The 21,296-nt window shown below is 46.6% G+C and overlaps 1 protein-coding gene across 3 annotated transcripts in view; it reads right to left on the bottom strand.

Moving 5' to 3' along the window:
• LOC110084461 (uncharacterized) overlaps positions 1 to 21,296 on the bottom strand; it is a 38,890-nt gene continuing 17,594 nt past the window's right edge. For 2 of the 3 annotated variants that reach the window (XM_072981569.2, XM_078381074.1), the window contains exons 14-21: positions 17,717 to 17,848; positions 16,464 to 16,528; positions 15,600 to 15,684; positions 14,348 to 14,440; positions 9,359 to 9,475; positions 8,250 to 8,363; positions 5,315 to 5,375; positions 1 to 1,685 (exon numbers count right to left, since the gene is read on the bottom strand). In XM_072981569.2, the coding sequence (XP_072837670.2) occupies positions 1,177 to 1,685; positions 5,315 to 5,375; positions 8,250 to 8,363; positions 9,359 to 9,475; positions 14,348 to 14,440; positions 15,600 to 15,684; positions 16,464 to 16,528; positions 17,717 to 17,848 (1,176 nt within the window). In that variant the 3' untranslated portion in view covers positions 1 to 1,176. The remainder of the gene's footprint in view (positions 1,686 to 5,314; positions 5,376 to 8,249; positions 8,364 to 9,358; positions 9,476 to 14,347; positions 14,441 to 15,599; positions 15,685 to 16,463; positions 16,529 to 17,716; positions 17,849 to 21,296) is intronic. The other variant, XM_072981570.2, reaches the window with a different exon arrangement.

Here is a 21,296-nt window from a genome sequence, read left to right as displayed (position 1 = left end):
TCATTTTCAGATGGAATTTATTTCATTAAAAAAAAGCTTAATTCCATTCCTCTTCTAAGGAGCTCAGGGTAACCGAACATGGCTCTCCCTGTGCCGTATCTTCTTCTCCCAACAATCCTGTGAGATAGTTCGATTGGAGAACGGGTGACCGACACAAAGTCCCCCAAGATAGTCCACCCTTGAATGAGCATCTGTCTTCCGGTCCTGCTTTCAGATCTTTGCTCTCTATTAGCTCTCGCCAAGCCATTTACCTTTCCTGGTAGGATGACCAGCTTTTGCAGACCTGCAGACCAAAGTATCTGGACATCCCCCATTTACCTGGGAAAGGCCCTGATGCACCCATGGAAGGCAGCCCGTCATGGCAGAGGGCCACCTAAAGCCCTGGAAACCCATTCAACAGTTTTAGACCCTAGACACAATGGTCTTACTGGGAAAGGGGTGTCTTTAGAACAGGGTTGCCCAACTGAATGTATTTGGACTACAGTGCACATCATCTGCGTAGGTCACGCTGGGTGAGGTGATGGGAACTGCAATCTCTATGAAATTGTGGAAGGCGTCCAGATTTTGTACAAGTGTTTCAGATGGCGAGGAACCTCACCCCATTTGGAAACTGGGGGAAGTAAGACAGGCCTGCCAAATTCAGAGGTGCCTCTTTCTTCTCCCTCCTCAGAACCATGAGATTTCCCCACCCCAATCTTCTGCCTTGCTGGAACTGCAGTGTAGCCTGAATGGTGCCTTTGCCAGGCACAGGAGCCAGAGAGAAATCTGGAGGTCCCTGTGGGAGCCGGAGACCACCCAAAGAAAATATAGCAAAAGCCCCACGCCAAAAACAAACCAATGTGGGGCACACAGCCTTTAAATGACAACAACATGATGCCCTCTTAAAAATAACGTCAAACTGCTTCAGTAGGGTGGGAGCATGAGAAGACACAATTTGTATATCCCTTTTGGGTTTTGACATTTGCCACCCTGCCTCTGGACCTTCTGGAGATCCACCCCACACATGGGAAAATTCCATTTTTGGACCAGAATTGCCTCAGTTCCCCAGCCGGCAGGGCCAGAGGCCCTAACAGTGGGTGGCTTTGGGCACCTCTCTTCCAGAAAAGGAGCCTTCCCCAGCTCGGAGATCAGGCTCTGGATCAAGAAAGGCAAACCAGCGGCCACCCTCTCTTTGGTTCAGTCCTCTGGAGGCTCAGGGCTTCCTCTGGCTTTAAAGGGGGACCATGGTCTTGGGAACCCGAACGGCTTGGGGGATAAAAGAGTTGAGCCTCGGGGACTGAGCAAGGCCCCTTCGCTCTCAGGATCCTGGAGAGACGTTAGGGTGCCTAAGGAGAGCTTGATGGAAGGCACAGGTGGGCCAGAGAGGGTTGGGTCGGAGTGCAAAGGCAAGGTGGGGACAGAGGCCGAGAAGGTGTCAGGTGAGGGGCCTCTTTGCTCCTTCCCAGCATCGGTGGAAAGCTCAGGCTCCTGCCTCGTGGGTTGCAGGTTCTCTTGACCAGGCAAAGAGGACAACACAGGCTCGTCACTCTGGGGTGATGGCAACAGGCGGTCTGTCCCCTGGGTGCTTTGCAAACCCGCTCCCGAGCCGTGGAGTCTGGCAACCACCAGCTCAGCGCTGCTTCTTTCTGGCTGTTGCTTCGAAAGTCGGCGGATGTCCTGGATCTGCTGCTGGAAGCGGAGCTTAGCTGTTGGAGGGGGCAGGAGGTGGGAAACCTGAATATGCATTTACCAGATTTGTATCTACTGTTTGCAAAGCAACTCCAAGAGAGCCTAGTGTATTGACAAGGTCATAGAATGCATACAACCAAAGGGTAAAGAATGCAACATCAAACTACAGGAGGTGCCAACCATTTGAATAGCAACAAAAACAAACAAATAAACTGCGAAAGCATCACCTGCTTCAAAGTTAGAACAAGCAGAGGTTATTGAAAAGATCCATGGGAAAAGATAATTCGAAACTGTAGCCTTTGTCTTTCAGCAGAGCTATTGAATGGGTGTCCCAGGGAGGAAATGATAAAGGCAGGGAGCCACCACTGACAAGCCCATCCTTCCCTTACTACACCCTGTACCACAGAAGGCTCTCAACAACAAAAAATATCTGCCAGTGGTGGTGTGCACAGGAGAAGGTGGTCCAAAATGGCCCTAGATTGCACAAGGTATACAGTGGTGCCTCGCATTACGAGCGCCCCGTTTAACGACGAAATCGCTAGACGGGGAACTTTTTGCGATCGCAAAAGCAATTGCTTTACGATGGTTTCAATGGGGGAATTTCGCTTTGCGATGATTGGCTCCCTGCTTCGGGAACCGATTCTCGCAAAGTGATGATTTTCGCACAGCTGATCGGCAGTTTCAAAATGGCCACCGGGAAAATAAAATGGCTCCCCGCTGTTTTCTGGGATGGATTCCTCACTGCACAGGCAGCGAAAATGGCCGCGCTATGGAGGATCTTCGCTGGACGGTGAGTTTGAAGCCCCTAGGAATGCATTAATCGGGTTTTAATGCGTTTCTATGGGCTTTTTATTTTTGCATGACGTTTTCGTTCTACAGCGATTTCGCTGGAACGAATTAACGTCATCATGTGAGGCACCACTGTATAAGGCTTCAACCCAAGTGAAGAATCTGTGTCCTGCTTGATATTATGGGCTAAAACTCCCATCACCCCTGACCACTGGACATGCTGGTTATGGAACAGTAAGACAACATCTGGGAGTGCCGTTACTCCTGCTTTAAGGAGAAGACTATTTTGTCCCTTGGTGACCTGTAGGCTTCATATCCTCTTTGTATCATCGACAAGCTCATCTTGTGCCTGGAAAAGTTGCCTTTTACTGTAGACTACCACTGCCAGAACCCCCCTCCAGCAGGGCCATTCCAAACTCTTCCGTATCTTCATTGTATGGATTAACCAGAAAAATTAATAGTTTTACCGAACCTGTCCTTTCATCTCAATTATTTTCTGGATGGTGCTAGAAGATGCACCGTCTTTCTCTCTTCTCTACACACACACAGAGAGAGAGAGATTTTGCCATTTGCAAATCTATACTGAATTGGGCCTTTGGGCCATCTAGCCTAGCCTTGCCAACTCTTAGCAACAGTGGCTCTCCCAGTTTACAGGCAAAATTCTTTCCTAGCCTTCTCTGGAGCCACTAGAAATTCCCTGCTGCTCTCTGAGCAAGATTGGATGAAACGGGGCTGTTCAAAAGACAATGGAGGTGCAGAGGTCAGCAGTCATCAAAAGAGGAACTCATTCGTTCATGGGTCAGCAAGAAGGACACCTTCGACTCAAGGCGGCAGAGTTTAAAAAATTTATCATTTTAGAACTCCTCAGCTGGCACGGCCATAGTGGCCGAGGGATTTTGGAAACTGCCATCCGAAAAATTAACAGTTCCAACCTCTGTAGATAGTGGGTGAGTTGAGGCCCAAGAGATGCATGATGGGGGATTATCTCTTGCCCTGCTGCCCGTCACGAAGGGTTCTCAAGCGGATTACAGCCGGAACCTCCAGCAATGGAGGTCAATTCCCCTGAAACCAACAATGAGTTTTGAGACAGCATTGCCCCAGAAAATGCTGCTTTCATAGAACCATAGAATAATGGAGTTGGAAGAGATCTATAAGGCCATTGAGTCCAAACCCCCTGCTCAAGGCAGGAATCCAAATCAAAGCAGATCTGACAGAGGGTTTTCCAATTTTCTCTTGAATGCCTCCAGCATTCGAGCGCTCACCACCTCCTGAAGTCATTGGTTCCATTGTCGCACTGCTCTAACTGTTAAGAAGTTTTCCCCCCCGATATTCAGCTTAAATCTTGCTTCCTGTAGCTTGAGCCCATTATTATACCTCCTGCGCTCCTTACAAATGAGGGTGGGGTGGTGGTGATGGAAACTGGTATCATTAGACTCCATTTTGCATCTTTCCTAACCAGCATGGCTAAGTGTCTGGAATGATGAGAACCGTACTTAAACAACAGCAGGGCTGGCCCTCCCATTTGCCAGAGTGAGGCAGTCAAGGATGCTGGGAGCCAACAGTGAGATGTTGGGGGACAGTTTTGTGTAGGTTGTGCTGACGATCCTGTACTCTTAAGTTGGCTTACTGCTTTTCAACATGGAGGAGGACTTGATCCCTACCTCCAGAGCTGCAGAAAGATTCCCATGGCCAGGGCAACTGACTCTGGGTACCATTTTATTCTCTTCTCCAGGCATCAGAATGTATTAGCATACTGCTATGGGCTCAATGGGGACGTGGTGGCGCTGCGGGCTAAACCGCAGAAGCCTGTGCTGCAGGGTCAGAAGACCAAGCAGTCGTAAGATCGAATCCACGCGACGGAGTGAGCGCCCGTCGCTTGTCCCAGCTCCCGCCAACCCAGCGGTTCGAAAGCATGCAAATGCAAGTAGATAAATAGGGACCACTTTGGTGGGAAGGTAACAGCATTCCGTGTCTAAGTCGCACTGGCCATGTGACCACGGAAGATTGTCTTCGGACAAAACGCTGGCTCTATGGCTTGGAAACGGGGATGAGCACTGCCCCCTAGAGTCGAACACGACTGGACAAAAATTGTCAAGGGGAACCTTTACCTTATGGGCTCAATATCCCTGATAGGGAAAACCTCACACTCATGATATGGATGACTGAAAATCTCAATAAGAAGGTCCCAGACAGTCTATGTTGTCATTAAGCAGGACACTGAGACAAAGATAGATCTGTGGAGGGGACATAATAGACCATGCTAAAAAGAAAAAAAGAAAAAGAAAACCTTCCAGGAAGAGGCCAAAAGCTAGATGCTTCTGGGAAACAATAAATAAAAATCAATCATGAATGCAGTTGCTCGTATCTGTTGGCAGAATGAGAAACTGTATTCAAAGGTGTACTGCTCCTGTATGTGGAGGTTCTACTTAACTACCCTGTTGAACAGCCACTGATAGAGCAATCTTCCATAGATATGTCTACTCCTCCCTGAAGGCCATCTTTAAGCAAACTTGTCTTGCAACAGTGAAGTCCATAAATTTAATAAATGTATTTTCCTCTGATGGCAACCCCTTTCCTTGCCTGATCCTTCTGCTCCCAAGTTCTACTCCTCAGAAGGGTTGATTGGTAGATGCACACAAAAATGCAAGTAAAACTCATAGAGGGAAGGTGAGATTTGTGTCACCTCATCCTAGTGCCCCCCCCCCACTCCGAGACAGGACAAAGAAAAAAGAACTGGTCTCCTGAGATGACCCTTTGCAGAATTTTCCCTCTCCCTCTCCCTCTCCCACAACAAATCCAGAGGCCTCGTAGGACTGAGAAAGAAGACTCGATGCCCTATTAGAGTCACTCTCTTTACCTTTCATTAAGCTCTCGTTCTTCTGCTTCAGCTCCTGGATCTCGGAAGCCATGGTGGAGATCTGGAACGGAAAGAGTGGGAAACAGTTGATGAAGTGTCATTGAATGTGTGATCCTTGGTTCGTCCAAATGGGCTTGCCCCCATCATTTTTGCCCCAAATGACTGCAAACCAGGATATCTTTGTTTCAATGATTTCCACTTTGCTTTCTCAAATCAGTTCCTCAAACGATTTCCATCAAAAAACAAACAAAATCCTGTATAAATGTTGTTCAGAAAAATTAAACACAGCCAGAAGCATCAACCGTTAATAGAAAAATATCCAAATTAAGATAAGAGAACAAGATTTAAAAAAGAGAAGATAGAAAACAGTCTGGGACCTTGGTACCTGTCAGAGTGTCTCTCCCTAAGATGTACCACCCATACTGGCAACATTTCCCAGGCTTTCATGCTGTGGGTGACCATCAGAAGGGAAGCCACTGGTCTTTGACCAGGAGCAGGGCCTTCTCGGTAGTGGCCCCCTCTCTGTGGAATGCTCTGCCTGAGGCGGTGCGCCAGGCCTCTACCCTCCATGACGTTTAGAATGTATATAATAAAAACCTTACTGTTGAGAGAAGCATTTCACGGCATTCTTCCCTTGATTGATTGACTGACTGATCAATCAATTGATTGATTGATTATGTTTGTTGTTTTATCCGTGACAACTGTCCTGTGCTCTTTGTGTGTAGCTTTTTAATATAGTATTATTGTGTGGGTGGAGAGATGGCTGTTCTTGTGCTTGTGTTTAACCGTTTTAATTGAAAATTGCCCAGAGTAGTAGCATGCCACCTAAATGGTGCAGTATAGAAATGTGATAAATACATAAAGCGGAGTTTGGAATAAAACCCACTTTTCAAACCAGTCTTAAAAAGACAACCATAAAAAAATTATGTCCAGCACATTTTGGCCAGTTTATTCTGTAGCTTTGTTCAGGAGTTTGTAAAAAGAAGAATGGGAAAATATGATAGTTATGATGAGACAATGAGCTGAGCATGTTTAATATCACATGTTATTGTTGTTTAGTTTTAAAGTTGTGTAGGACTCTTCGTGACCCCATGGACCAGAGCACAGCAGGCCTTCCTAACTTCATTAAGGGGGAAGTGGTGGGATCTTGGGAGAAAAGTCCAATATTGATAGATTATTCTCATATTATGGCTGATTTATTATTATTATTATTATTATTATTATTATTATTATTATTATTATTATTATTATTATTATTATTATTATTATTATTATTATTATTATTATTATTAGTAGTAGTAGTAGTAGTAGTAGTAGTAGTAGTAGTAGTAGTAGTAGTAGTAGTAGTATTAGTATTAGTATTAGTATTAGTATTAGTATTAGTATTAGTATTAGTATTAATTGTATTTATACCCCACCTATCTAGTCATTTCGACCACTCTAGGCGGCTTACAACATAAAACATAACAAGTTCAAGAAAAATTTATAACAATTAATTACTTAAATGATTTTGCAATGGGAAAAATACAAAATAAATCAAATAAAGAGAAAAAAAGGAAAGAGGACAGGAATTAACTGGAAGGGAAGGCCTGCCTATACATCCACATTTTTAGTTGGTTCTTAAAAGTACCCAGCGAGGGTGCAGCGCGAATCTCCGGAGGTAGGTTATTCCAGAGGCAAGGAGCCACCGCCGAGAAGGCCCGGTTTCTAGTTCTTTCTTTCCGGGCCTCCCTCAGCGTCAGGCTCCTCAGCCTCACCTCCTGGCTCACTTTTCCTCCCTTTTTTCTTTTGGTCTGAAAATGATCAATATTTTCAGAATTATAATTACTCTTGTTGAGTCAGAATAACGTGAAGGACTTTCATGCATGTACATTATAAGAGCTCTATTGATTGATTGATTGATTTGATTTGATTTGATTTGTACCCACCCATCTGGCTTTTCTTCTAGAAAAGAGGAGCAAACTCAACATCCTCATGCAGACTTTCAGGAGCCACGGTCACCATTTCAGTTGCAGCAGAATTTTGTGGTGGTGTTTCATAAAACGATCCATGACAAACTTACCTAATCTTTTATCTCTGATATTAACAGAATGCTCACCTGTATCCAGGGCTCTAGCTGGGTTTCCTGTACAAAACCTATTGAAGGGGCATCTATGGCCAATATCTCATAACAATGTGGCAGGGGATTAAAAACCACAACAGTGTGCTGTTTCTGATTGTTGTGCGGTCTATAAACCACAACAAGGAATAAAAGGTAGACGTATTACTCTAGTAAAGCATTTTATGGAACATCTGCCATTCTTCAAATGATTTACAGATTTGGCCAATGACATGTGTCATGGGACCTGTCAGACAATGAGGAATATGTATGTGATTTAAATGTTTTCATCTCATTATCTCATGACACTGCATTGTCCCTTTCTTCTTTTTAATAGAAGAAATGTATAGTGGCTGAAATGCATTGTGTAACTTGAAGGAAATGAATAAAGTTCTCTTTTTTTCCCAACATTCTAAGACTGTGCTCTGCTTCAGTTTGAGTCCCATGTATCTTTTCCAGGAGGGAAGCCTATCAGATTTCCTGGAGAGAGAATTTCACACATGTAGGGCCTCCAATGAAGACAGTATGCACTTGGGGCACACCAGTTGGATCTCAGCTACTGAGGGGTCTCACTGAATACTCTATGATACAGGATTAAGATGCCCAGCAACTAAAGGCAATGAAGACTGGTGTCTCCAGTTTCAGAGGTGCTATGGATCTCATCCGGGTTTTAGTTTGCACTTTACAGGAACTATCAAAGGTGCTGAATCCTAGTTCCAAAATAGGTTCTGCATCTTGGATAATTCTTATCAAGTGCAAACTAAAACCTGGACTGGATTCACAGCGTCCCTGAATCTGAATTCATCCGCTTGCATTGATCATAGGTGCTTTGCTTACTGTTTGTGTTTTCTCCTTCAGCTGCTCCTGGAGACTCTGTACTTCTCCTTTGCTGTAGTGAACGTTCAGGGATGCTGGCTGACCTTCATGAAAACTGATTGATTCAGTTGTAGTCTGTAGGAGACACAATAAAGAGATCCAGCAAATGGCAGGTGATTATTCATCTTAGGTCAGCCTTCCTGAATTGGTCTCCTCCAGATGATTTTACCTTCAGTGGCTTATCTGGCCCTGCATCTGTCACAACCTGGATATGTTCCTTTTATGACTACAATTCCCAGAAAGCCTCAGTTACCATGGAGATTCAGAATGCTGTAGTCCAAAAAACCTAACTTTTCTGTTCAATGAAATATCCCAGTGGAAAGGCCGCACAGATAGTGTGAGGGCAATAATAGCTCATAGCAGTCTAATATTTTTGAAAGTGCTTTTGAATAATGGAAGTTGTTCTTTCAAGATTGTAATTATGGTGGTAAACTAACTACTTTTGCATAAGGTGACCGTTTATACATCATCAAACACAGGCCTCAACCCGCCCAACTCCCAAAAGAGGGCAAAAAGGCTACTTTTGTATGCAACTGCATAGGTTAACTTTGCACAGATACAAAATTTTAAAAAATGATTTTTGCAGTTTGTGCAGAATTGTACTGCACTTCACTTATGTGGAAAAGGCAGTGACCATCATGTGCCTTGTTACCTGCTGGGTCTGCTGCCCAGGTGCTTTGAGATGTGGACAAGCAACGTCATGCTTCCTCATCTCCCTCCTCCAGTGTATTGGTTTTCAAATCAGGCTGGACAATTCCCCAAATCCAAGACAACTTCAAAAAAAATTCATTCCCTGGTAGCTCCTTAAATAGGGGGGGCTGTTCTCCCCAAAAGAGGCCATGTGGCCACCTCAGGGGGTATGAGGATTCGGAAGCGTAATTGGTTACTTTAAAGACTAAGTTTCCAAGCTCTGATCACCAGCCATTGATTTACTACTAGAAATGTTCGGGGACTCAGGTTCCCCACCTCAGGCCATAGTGCTAGCTAACCGCAGCGTTGCCAGTGGCTCTTTAACCAGAAGAGACCCAACTGATGACGGTTCTGGGACGGAAGAAGGAGATTGCTCTCACCGGCATTCCTGGTGATGTCTGAGGAGCCACAGAACTCTGTTCCTGAGGTCCATGCGGATGCTTCTTGGATCCCGTCAGCTGCAGGTGCTGCTCCCTCTGCCTGAAAAGCCCTTTCAGCTTTTGGGGGCAGAGAGGAAAAGAGATGCTGAGAACAGTCCAGTCAGTGGAGGCTGCATCTGGTTTTCTTCAAGAGAGGCTGTTACCTGTCCCTTACGGTTTTTATGCCAAGAGTCAGCCATCACTCTGGGGATCCCAGGCACTTTTAACCCTTTTATGGGGCTGTTTTGAGTCCCTCACACACACACACCCTGGAATGATGGGATTTCAAATCTGAAATTTTATTTTCTAGCCTACCACCACCTCCTCTTGGTGTGTGCATCATATTTTCTTTTCACTGTGTAAGAAACGGCAGTTGGGGAATCCGGGTGACAGATTACCGTTATTGTGCACGATGACTAGTATCCCAAAATAAACCACAGATACATAAAGTGTGTTATTCCACAGAATGACTTTACTATCACCGTAAAAATGAGCCTTTCTCCAGCCTTCTCTACCCTGACGCTTTCCAGATGTAACTTCTCCTCTCATCAGTCTTAGCCAGCATAGGCAACATTCAGGTATTTTGGAGACCGAGTTCACAGCCGCAGCTGGGAGAGATTAGTGTGGCAGATATTTCTACGTCTTCATAGCTAAAATTAATTGTTTAATGTATATGTTTTACACACACATCTAAACACATTTACATGTATGTGCGTGTGCTATGAATTATTCTCTCACTGTCTTATTTATTTTTTATTTATTTACAAGATTTTTTAGCTGTGCCATTACCAGTCCTCTCTGAGCGGCATGTGTTTGTGTGTGTGTGTGTGTGTGTGTGTGTCTGTCTGTCTGTCTGTCTGTCTGTCTGTCTGTCTGTCTTACAAGCAGCCAAAATCCAGTGCTATATTTTATAAGGATGGGATTTGAGTATCAGAACCCACTGTCCAGTTGGACTTCAATCGCACTAGTGACTCAACTCAGTGTGTGTGTGTGTGTGCGTGTGTGTGTGTGTATTTCAATGACTCAGACTCAATTTGCAACTCAGAACCCACCCCCTCCCCTTTTCCCCCCTGTGGGGGAAAATGCTTGTTTTCAATACATAGCCTCGGACTCAGGACTTGGTACGAAAGATTCAAACTCAGGCTTTGGACTTGGGCCCAGAGACTTGCCAACGACCTTGATATTTTCATATCGAACACACCCTTCTCCTTGCAACTCTCCATGGTGACAAACTTGCCACGACAAGATTCCTGGCCCACTAGTTTTAAGGTTGAATTGGGAAGTGGTGGTGCAGGGGGGGGGCACACTGGCAGAAACAGCCGGTCCAGGCTCATGCGCCCCGTCCATGACAAACACAGCCGAGGACAGGGAGCGATGTGGCAATGCCCTCAGTTCCTCCTCTCTCTCGCCACCTTCTCCACAGTCAGGCTGTTTTAATCGGAATTAGACGGAGCAGATTCTTTCAGTGGTGCCAGAGCCGGGACAGGTTTAACTTGCTTTTCACATTTCTAGTGCCTGTGCAGTGTCATGGCAACCGGCCTCGTATTTATTCCAAGAGACTGTGATTGCAGCCGGCTTAAATAGCACCAGAGGAAGGGGAGGGGAGCAGCATTTCACACCAAACGGAGTAGCAGGATTCTCCACAGCAAAACCCCTCTGAAAAGAGGGCAGGAAAACTGCATTTACAGAAACACTGTAAATAAATGGATAATGTAAGTTTAACTCTCATCTTCCTGTTAGTACAACAAAGGGAGCAGTTACAGACATAAAAAGACATGAAATATGACCATTTCAGTAGCAGCAGGGTAGAAACTGGTAATTAAAGTGCTTCCCCAATTAATGGGCCATTTGGGAACTAAAATAAAGGCTGCAGTAACATAAAGAAGGAAAATGCCTAGCCATTGCTGATTATAGTGGTTGTTTGCAAAGGGGAGCCAGAAGGAAAATTAAAGAGCCATTGTTGCTGTTGCTATGTGCTCTCAAGTCAGCTGTGACTTATGGCAAGCCTATGAATGAGCGACCTCTAAAATGTTCTGTCGTCAACAGCCTTGCTCAACTCTTGTAGACTCAAGCTTGTGGCTTCCTATAGGGAATCAATCCAATTCATATTTGGTCTTCCTCTTTTCCTGCTGTCTTTAGCAGAAAGACATGAAGTATTCTCAATGCTGACATGAAATTCTATTTCAAAATACTGAAGTACTGGACAACACCAGCAATTATTATGTTAGATTGCACAGGGAAGCCACTGAAATCCATAAACATCAACAGAACTTCAACAAAAAAGAAGAAGGCCTAAAACTAAACACGGCCTGGCTCCCAATACTGAAAAATACCACCTGTAAAAGGTCAACAAACTCTACCCAGCCACAAGGACCAGGGATCATTGCACAAAAAAGACCAGCTAACGATACCCATCAATCACAGTGACAGATAATTCCGCCCCCCCCCCCCTTTATCACAACAAAAACACACTGATCACCCTATCTCCTGAGAAGGACAGAAGCTGTTCCCACAGCTATAAATACTCAACAAACAGCAACAGAGCAATGACAGAGTTCCTACTCCAGTCCTCTGAAGATGCCAGCCACAGAAAATGGCGAAATGTCAGGAAGAACAACCATCAGAACATGACCAAAGAGCCCGAAAAACCCAAAACAACCATGAACTCTGAATCTTTGACTCCACAGCCAGATACCTAACTCACTGAGCTGCCCAGCCAGCCAAAAGCACTTATCCTTGACATTCGGTAACCACCACACCAAATCTGCATTGAACAGGCTGCCCTGTCAGGCAGCCAATTAATAACAATTATGTGCTTTCAATTCTGACCTACAGTAAACCTTTTCAGGGTTTTCCAGGTAAGAGAAAACACAGAGGTGGTTTGCCCTGCCCTTCTTCTGGGGGTGCCCTGGGACTGGGCAGTTGGCCCAAGGCCACCCAGGCTGGCTTTTCTCCCAGGAGGCACACAGCGGGGGAATCGAACTCCCAACCTCTCGGCTGCGCAGCCAGATAACTAAACCACTGAGCTATTCAGCCAGCTCAAGGCGGCCAATTACATGTTCCCCTCCCCCTCAAAAAAAAAGAGGGCAATAGAAGATACAGATTTTCATGAAATGTGCATACCCTGCGCATTTTCATGAAATGTGCATACCTGCAGCAGTGCATCTGAAAAAGATTATTATCACTTGGAAATACATTGGAGGAAAGGGACCCTGTGATCAAGACTGCCTCCTGCTCATCTTATTGGCTGTGTCCAGACTGCTGATGAGAAGCTTCCAAGCTCCCTGTTTTCCCTTTTTAAGGATTTTCTTAGATCAGATTTCAGCTGGGTAACCCTTGCAAACAAAGGACCCTTCTTTGAAAGATAAGACACAGGGACATTCTACTGGCACTAAATTGTACTTAATTTCCTTTCCTCCTTCCCCCTCCCCTCCATGTGCCCAAACCTGTTCTGTGTGGGAGGACCAAAAGAGAAATAATAGCTTCAAATTAAACAGTGAGGGTAGGAACAACTCGTTGTTGTTGTTGCTGTTGTCGTTGTCGTTGTCGTTGTTGTTGTTGTTGTTGTTGTTGTTGTTGTTATGTGCTGTTAAGTCACCCCAACTGATGGTGACCCTATGAACTGAGTGATCAATGGGAGCTCCTCGTCTTACAAGCAGCATTTCAGAGGAGGACAGAAATGTCTCCTGCAAATTTTCTCATCATCATTATTCCCAGGATGTCTGGAAGGGGGTAAGCACGGACTACAGCTGGAAAGAAACACACCACTTTGGGACACAGCAAAGATATGATGCTATGACTTTTTCCAAAAGAAGGGAGTCATAACTTTTCCCCCATGTCATGAGCAACACTGATACACGATTTTTTTTCTCATTACGAGGGTGGGGTTTGGATTGCATTTTCTTGGGGCATTTTGAAAGGATCCTGTTGGAGTTTTCAAAACCTCGCATTCTGCCTGTGGTTTGAATGACTGCGAGGGGCCTTGCTAGGCTAGGATGACTGTCAATCTATCTGGTACTAACCAATCATTCCTTCCCTCCTCTGAATTTAAAGAGAGCCCTCCCTCTCTGCTGAGTGTTCTTTTCCCATTCTTTAATCTGTTGGAAGCAGTCAGAGTAGTTTGTTAGTTCTCTGTTGATCTGTTCACAACTGTGAGTAATGAAACATTTTAATTCTTTTTCTTACAAATATCTACCTACGTGCCCGTTAATGAGAAAGCAGTGGACTGTATGAGGAACTTGAAAGTATTTTTCTCTGTGTATCTCTGCACTTCTGCATAGCAAAAAAAGAATTTTAATCAGAAAGTCAAAACTCTGCCACAGATCCCACCTCCAAAATGTTCTTACTTTTTAAGACAGCATCTTTTCCATCAAAGAAAGACATAAAAATTAACACACTGCAGACGTAACACAGAGATATACATACATGCACAGTGCTCAAGAGGGGGGGGGGAAGAGGAAGAGAGCATGTGTGTATATAATGCGAACAAGTTGCTTGGTGTGTGTGTGTGGAATGGAGGTCTTCTGTTACGAGTTGTGTGCAAAATTCTTCTTTAAATCGTACTTTCCCCATATACAGAGGAGATAAATGTGCTGATGATTAGTCTGGTTTCTGGCTCAGATATGTTTTGAAGTTACCTTTACTGCAGTTCAATAACTCTCTCTCAATAACAACACACACACACATGGAGAGTGCGATTTGAAACCAGCTTATCACAGATGTTTGAGGACGGGGTGGGGTGTGGGCTCCCACCCCTCAGCCCATCTCCAGGCATCATGTGAACCTCTGACTCATGACATTTCCTTCCCCCCCACGGCCAACCCACTCTCCTCCAAGGGGCTGGAGGGCTCTGATGAGTCAGAGGGACACAGACAAAGAGGGATGTGTGTGTAAGTGTGTATGTATGTGTGTGTAGGGGGTGGCGGTGGCAGTGACCCTCCGCCTCCTTACCTGCTCGGTCACCAGCTGGTGCTGCAGTTTCAGGCTCTCCTGATCTCGCTGGGGGCTTTGGGGGCTTTTTGCATCCCAGTCTCCATGTCGACCCTGAGGGAGGGAAGAGGGGGAGGCAGAACTGGAAGACGTGCACTATTTCGGTTTCACGGCTCTTTGCTTCCATGGGACAGGAGGTGGACACAAGCCTCGGGGCTTTCCGTGAACTAGCAGTGCACCTTCAGTCATGGACGAGACTGTTGGGAGGCATCCACAAAGTCACCCTCTCTGTCCACCCCCTTACATGGCTGACAGGACATCAGCATCTCCCAGCCAGAGCAGGCATGCCGTGGCTTAATGCAGTGGGAAATGCCTCTGCATTTCAGAGAGCAACATTTTCCAGTTTCCCTACTCTTCAAAATCAGCGGGTTAGAGCTAGGATCTGATTTTCATCGATGGAGGGGCATCTCTCACAAGAGGAACGTCAGCTGGGTTTTGAGAGAAACCTCCCCCTTGCATGTCCCCCAGTTCATCCCATTCAGCAAGATGCTCTGGACGAAAGGTGTTGCATTTTTAGTGTGTGCCAAAGGCTTCCCCTGGGGAGGAAAGGGGGCAGGAAAGTGCATTTCCACCAGTTTAATCTCGTGCCTCAATCTGGATGTAACCCCACTGTGGAAAGAATTCCTGTTAATCCGAGATCTACCCAGTGATTTTGAGTCTCTCTCTTGGTTCAAAGGATTTTTGTTTGTTTTGTTTACCTGTTCCAGAGAGTGGCAATCCATGTGCCTTCCATGTGTTTCAGATGACCATGCCCATAAACCCTAGCTTTACGGTCAGTGATTTTATGGGCCCTATAGCCCAAAACAGCTCTAAGACGCCTGATCTAATGCTTCAAAAAAGCATAAGAACAACTCGGAATGAAAGCCTATCACAAGAGCAGGCAGCTTGGGCCCTCCCTCGGCATTGGCTATGCTGGTGAAAGCAATGGGAAACATAGGGCCAAATGAAAGCATCTGGAGGGCCCTTCTTGCTCCCCTTAGTCTGCCTATTCTGGCATCCTGCTGCTCACAAAAAACCTTCCAGCATGCCCTGACAACACATGTACTTAATTCCTGGCGAATAGAAACCAGTTCTTTTAAGGTACACTGCTCCTAAACATGGAGGTTCCACGAAACCACTGAGATAGCCCCTATGTCCAATCCTGGCAGACCAGAGAAAAGGTCTGTTCAGCATTCTGCCATCTTCAACAAGCTGTTAGCTTCCCTCTTGTTACCTTTAGCTCTAACGCAGACATTTTATTCTCCTTCCGAGTTCTGTCCACATCTTTGGCTTGTCTCAGGTCCCTCAAAGCCTGTTCCCTGGAGACAAAAGAGTTTCCTTGAATGGAGGCTGTCGGCTTTTCCCTCTTCCCTAATCCAACATAAAAATAATTTTCAGAATCAGACTTTACTGCCCCATCCTGCTCCCAGTAAGCTTAAAGGATGCCTCAGGTGATACCTGACACCACCAGGTTCAGCTGATGAGCTTTTCCCTTCCATTTGAAGACACGAAGAGAAGATGACTTCATGATCCATTTTTTATGGCCCTGGATTCTGTCCTTCTCTCAGCCCATTTTTTTACAATATCTCACTTGGGGAAAAGAGCTAAAGACCCCAGGACCTTGTACATATTTGGACGAGCTTTTTCTTGGCCTGATAAGAGATAATTTTCAAAATATAGATGGGAGGGCTGTTTTTTTAAGGTTTCCCATGGAGAATAAAAATAACAACCCTGTTTTAATGAGAAATTAGGGGGTGTGGTGTTGACACAGCATCCTGTGGCATCTTCTCTCTGTTATGGGGCGTGCAACTTTCCTGAAATACGAGTTGGATTTGGGATCTGCTTTCCCTGGTTAGAAAAGCTCTGCTTGCAGATGTTAGGTTATCTGAAAATGACAACAAGAATAATGGTGCAGTTATTGTTTTGGAGTTCAGCTCCCATTATCCCTAGATAGGAAGGCAGCGGTCAGGAATTCTGGAAGCTGTAGTCCAAAAAGCAGCATCAAGGCCCCACAAGACGATGCTTTCAAGCCTGGTTTCCTGCAAATGGAGGTACCGTCCCTCCAGATCGGTCCCAAGTTGCTCCTCATTTTCCTTACTTTTCCTCTAGCTGCTTTTCCAGAGAAGCGACCAGCTGCTCCTTCTCGGAGATGCATTCCGCACACTGGGGAAAGAAAAATGAGAACAGCAGGTCATTGGCAATGGGAGGAAACCCATAGCCGGGATCATTTCAGCAAAACTCAGTGGGTTGGAGTAGCAAGATGGCACAGGTAAACTGCTTCAAAGTACTTTATAGCTAAAAAAAACTCTAGGAGAGTTGCCAGAAGTTGGAATCAATTTGAATACATGTAGTTACAGTGGTGCCTCACATAGCGACGTTAATCCGTGCAGCAAAAATAGCTGCTAAGCGATTTTGTCGCTATGCGATTTTAAAAAGCCCATAGAAGCACATTAAAACCTGTTTAATGTGTTCCTATGGGCAAAAAACTGACCTTACAGCGAAGATCCTCCATACGGCGGCCATTTTCGCTGCCTCTAAAGTGAGAAATCCACATGAAAACACAGCGGGCGGCCATTTTCTTACCCGGCGGCCATTTTGGAACCACTGATCAGCTGTTTAAAAATCATCGCTTTGCGAGGATCGGTAAGTGAAACAGGGAACCGATCATCGCAAAGTGAAAAAACCCCATAGGAAATATCACAATGCAATCGCTTTTGCGATCGCAAAAAGTTAATCGCTATGCGGTTTCGTCACTAAACAGAGTGCCCGTTAAGCGAGTTACCACTGTATTGTTATTTATTGCCAAACCTTGTTTATCTTTGGCTACAAATTAGGAAAGTTCCATTTTAGGACTACAACTCCCATAATTTCCTAGTCAGGCTGCATGACTCTCTCCCTTGCCAAATCACTCTCCATCTCCCAGTCTGCTGTCTGTAGCAACTTGCCCACGTGTTGCTGCCTTATTGGGTTGCCACAGTGTGAGATATTTTTTAAGAACTTCATAGAGATCATATAGTGCCTCTCTTCTGTGCATGCAATGCTCTGTCTGGAGGATTCTGGGAACTGTAGTGCAAAACTAGAACTTTTCCAACCTCTGGCTTCTGGCTGATCGCTTCTACCCATGCTTGGCTGCTAACCACGGTGAGCAAAAATGCCAGTGAATGTCTAAACAGCAGCGGTAGTTTCCTCCCTCTAATGAAATGTGCTAACAAGATAGGTAGCCTTCTTGTAGTGGGGGTGCAAAGGAGCACATCCCATCCTTCACCCCAACTTCTTCACATGGGCTGCTTGGCCCTTCCATTCCCCTGTTGAGCAAGAAGGTCTCAAGCAAGCGTCCTGCTCATACTGTACTTGGCGTCTGGTGGATTCCAGCTCCTTCCGCTGTTCTTCTATTTCCACGTTGCGCGTCTTCAGCATGTCCTGGGCTTTCTGCAGCTCTTCTCGGATATGTGCCAGCTCCGGATTTGCCTCCTCCTGGGAGTCCTTCAGGATTGCAAGGCCAAGAGCCAGTGATGATCAAGGCTGGACGTCCAGCAGTCTTCCCCAACCCAAAGTGCTGGACTATGACTCCCACCATCCCCTAGCCATTAGCTCCTATGGGCAGCCTTTCTTACGGCAGGTGTCCATTTGTGGCATGAACTGAACCTCACAGAGAATCAGCACGGGAGAAAGGAAAACACAGGGAGTGGCCTTATAGCGTTATACAGTGGTGCCTTGCTTAACAACGTTGATCCGTTCCAGCGAAATCGCTGTAGAGCGAAAACATTGTAAAGTGAAATAAAAAAGCCCATTGAAATGCACTGAAACCCGTTCAATGCGTTCCAATGGGCCGAAAACTCACTGTCCAGTGAAGATCCTCCATAGAGGCGGCCATTTTTTGTGCCTGTGCAGCGAGGAATCCGTCCCTAAGTACAGCGGGGGGGCATTTTCTTCAGCCGACAGCCATTTTGAAACCCAACGATCAGCTGTTTTTGATCGTCATAAAGCGAAAACTGGTTCCCAAAGCATGGAACCAATCACCGCAAAGCAGAAAAACCCCATTCAAACCATTCAAACCTCACCGTCAAGCGGATTCGTTGTTAAACGAGGTAATCGTAAAGCGGGGCACGACTGTATACTCATACCATTGGTTGACCAAGCTCAGGTGAGCCTACTTTGTCTGGGACCACCTACTACAAGTCCCAGACATTCTGCAGCCCTTCCAGACACTGCAAGGGCTCTGCTATGGTCCCATGGAGGAGGAGGGGGAGGGGGAGAAAGAAGTATGGGTCAAAATCCAAAACAGAGGTGGAACCCAGTCCAGCCCTTTGGAGTTTGTGGGACAGCTTTGCACGTTTCCCCATGTCTGTGTCATCGTTTATTTATTTATTTATTTATTTATTTATTTATTTATTTTATTTCTATCCCGCCTATCTGGTCATACTAGACCACTCTAGGCGGCTTACAATTGGAGCAACAATAAAATTATTAAAAACATTACAAATAGACAAAAATGGAAATCAAAGAATATAAAAGAAAAATCGTCAGGGATTATCTGTTGGGAAAGCCTGCCTATACATCAGTGTTTTCAATTGTTTCTTAAAAATGCCCAGCGAGGGAGCCGCGCGAATCTCAGGAGGTAAGTTGTTCCAGAGGCGAGGAGCCACCGCCGAGAAGGCCCGATTTCTGGTCTTTTCCTTCCGGGCCTCTCTCGGCGTCAGGCTCCTCAGCCTCACCTCCTGGCTCGCACGGGTGACACGGGTAGATCTAGGTGGGAGAAGGCGTTCCACCAAATATTGAGGTCCTAAACCGTTTAGGGCTTTGTAAGTAAGCATCAACACTTTGAAGTCGATGCGGAATCGGATGGGCAGCCAATGCAATGCGGCCAGAGTGGGCGAGATATGTTGGTATCTTCTCACTCCACTGAGTAATCTGGCCGCAGCATTCTGCACCACCTGTAGTTTCCGCAGCAGCCTCAAAGGTAGCCCCACGTAGAGCGCATTGCAGTGGTCTAATCTTGAGATTACAAGCACATGTACCAAAGTGTTGAGAGCCCCCACATCAAGGTAGGGTCGCAGCTGGGCTATCCGCCGAAGATGGAAAAATGCGGTGCGGACCACGGACACCACCTGGGTTTCCATAGTGAGCGCCGGGTCCAGATGAATCCCCAAGCTGCGAACTCCATCCCTGGCAGGCAGGGTCACTCCCCCAAAAATGAGGGAGTTTCCCAAATCCCCAACTGTGGGAGCGCCCACCCTCAGTACCTCCGTCTTGTCCGGGTTCAGCCTCAGCCCATTCTCCTGCATCCATTCCCGAACGGTCTCCAGGCAGCGCTGAAGGGACAGAATGGCATCTCCTGTAGTTGGAGAAAAGGAGATGTAGAGCTGCGTGTCATCCGCATATTGATGGCACAGGGCTCCACACCCCCTGATGACCCCCCCCAGCGGCCTCATATAGATGTTAAACAGCATTGGGGAGATGATCGACCCCTGTGGAACCCCACAATTGAGGCTCCACGGGGCCGAGACATTCTCCCCAAGCTGTACTCTCTGGGGACGGTCCTCCAAGAAGGAACGGAGCCAGGCAAATGCCCGGCCACCTATTCCCAACTCGGTGAGCCTCCCCAGGAGGATACCGTGGTCAATGGTATCGAAGGCCGCTGAGATATCGAGGAGGACCAGCAGAGACATTTTGCCTCTGTCGGCCTCCCTCAACAGGTCATCACACAGGGCGACCAATGCCGTCTCTGTTCCATGGCGCGGCCTGAAGCCCGATTGGAATGGATCCAGGGCATCTGTGTCATCCAGGAACGCCTGAAGCTGATCGGCCACCACCCTCTCGACTACCTTGCTTAAGAAAGAAACATTGGCGACGGGCCTATAATTGCCAGTTTCATCCGCCGCCAAACTAGGTTTCTTTCTTATGGGCCTAATGAGTGTCTCCTTGAGGGCAGAGGGAAATCTGCCCTCAAGGAAAGACCCATTAATTATTACAGTAGCCCATTCCGTTGTTGAAGGCCTGGCTGCCTTGATTAGCCAGGCCGGGCAAGGGTCCAAAGAGGAGGTGGAAGCACGGCAGCGATCAAGCGTCCTGGCCACAGTGTCGGGCGAAACAGGCTGAAAGGAGTCAAAAATCACCGGACAAGACGGAGCGCTGGACATCTCAGCTCGACTCACTGTATTCAAAAAAGGGGAGAGGTCCCGGCGGATGGCCTCCACTTTAGATTTGAAAAATGCTGCAAATTGGTCCGGTGTAAAACTAGGGGGAGGCCTATCACCCGGGCCAATTCCGGATAGGTCACGTACTATACGGAATAATTCCGCCTGCTGATTAGACGCCTCGCTTATCCGGTTAGCGAGGTATGTTCGACTGGCAGCCTTTACCTTGGCCTGGTAAAGGTTAGTAGCGACCTTAACAGCTATGTGATTAAAAACCGTCGGGTCCTTTCTCCATTTGCGCTCTAGCCGTCTCCTGACCCGCTTCGACGTCCGGAGATCCTGGTTAAACCAGGGCGCCGGGCGATCTCTGCGGCTGAGAGGGCGTTTAGGCGCGATCGTGTCTACGGCACTAGCCGCGGCTGTGAACCAGGCGTCGACCAGAGCCTCGACAGGAGCGCCAGCCAGGTCAGCCGTAACCCCTCTCATGGCATCCTGGAATCCAATCGGATCCAGTAGCCTTCGAGGGCGGACCATAACAATAGGTCCCTGCTCCCTGCGAGGGGGGAGAGCCATCTTGATGGTACACTTTATTAGGTGGTGATCCGACCATGACAAGGGGACCGACTCGAGGTCAGTCACCATCGGACCACTCTCACTCCCATTGGTGGAAAAGACCAGGTCTAATGTGTGGCCGCCCACGTGTGTAGGGCCGTTGACATGCTGGGACATGTTCAAGAAGGCCATGGTCTCCAAGAACTTCCTATCCTCCCATAAAGCTCAGATGCCTCTCCCAT

The sequence above is a fragment of the Pogona vitticeps genome, chromosome 12, assembly GCF_051106095.1.
Source record: "Pogona vitticeps strain Pit_001003342236 chromosome 12, PviZW2.1, whole genome shotgun sequence".
NCBI classification, from domain to species: domain Eukaryota; kingdom Metazoa; phylum Chordata; class Lepidosauria; order Squamata; family Agamidae; genus Pogona; species Pogona vitticeps.
Note: the sequence above shows the minus strand (reverse complement) of the source record. Positions and strands in the feature narration are given on the sequence as shown.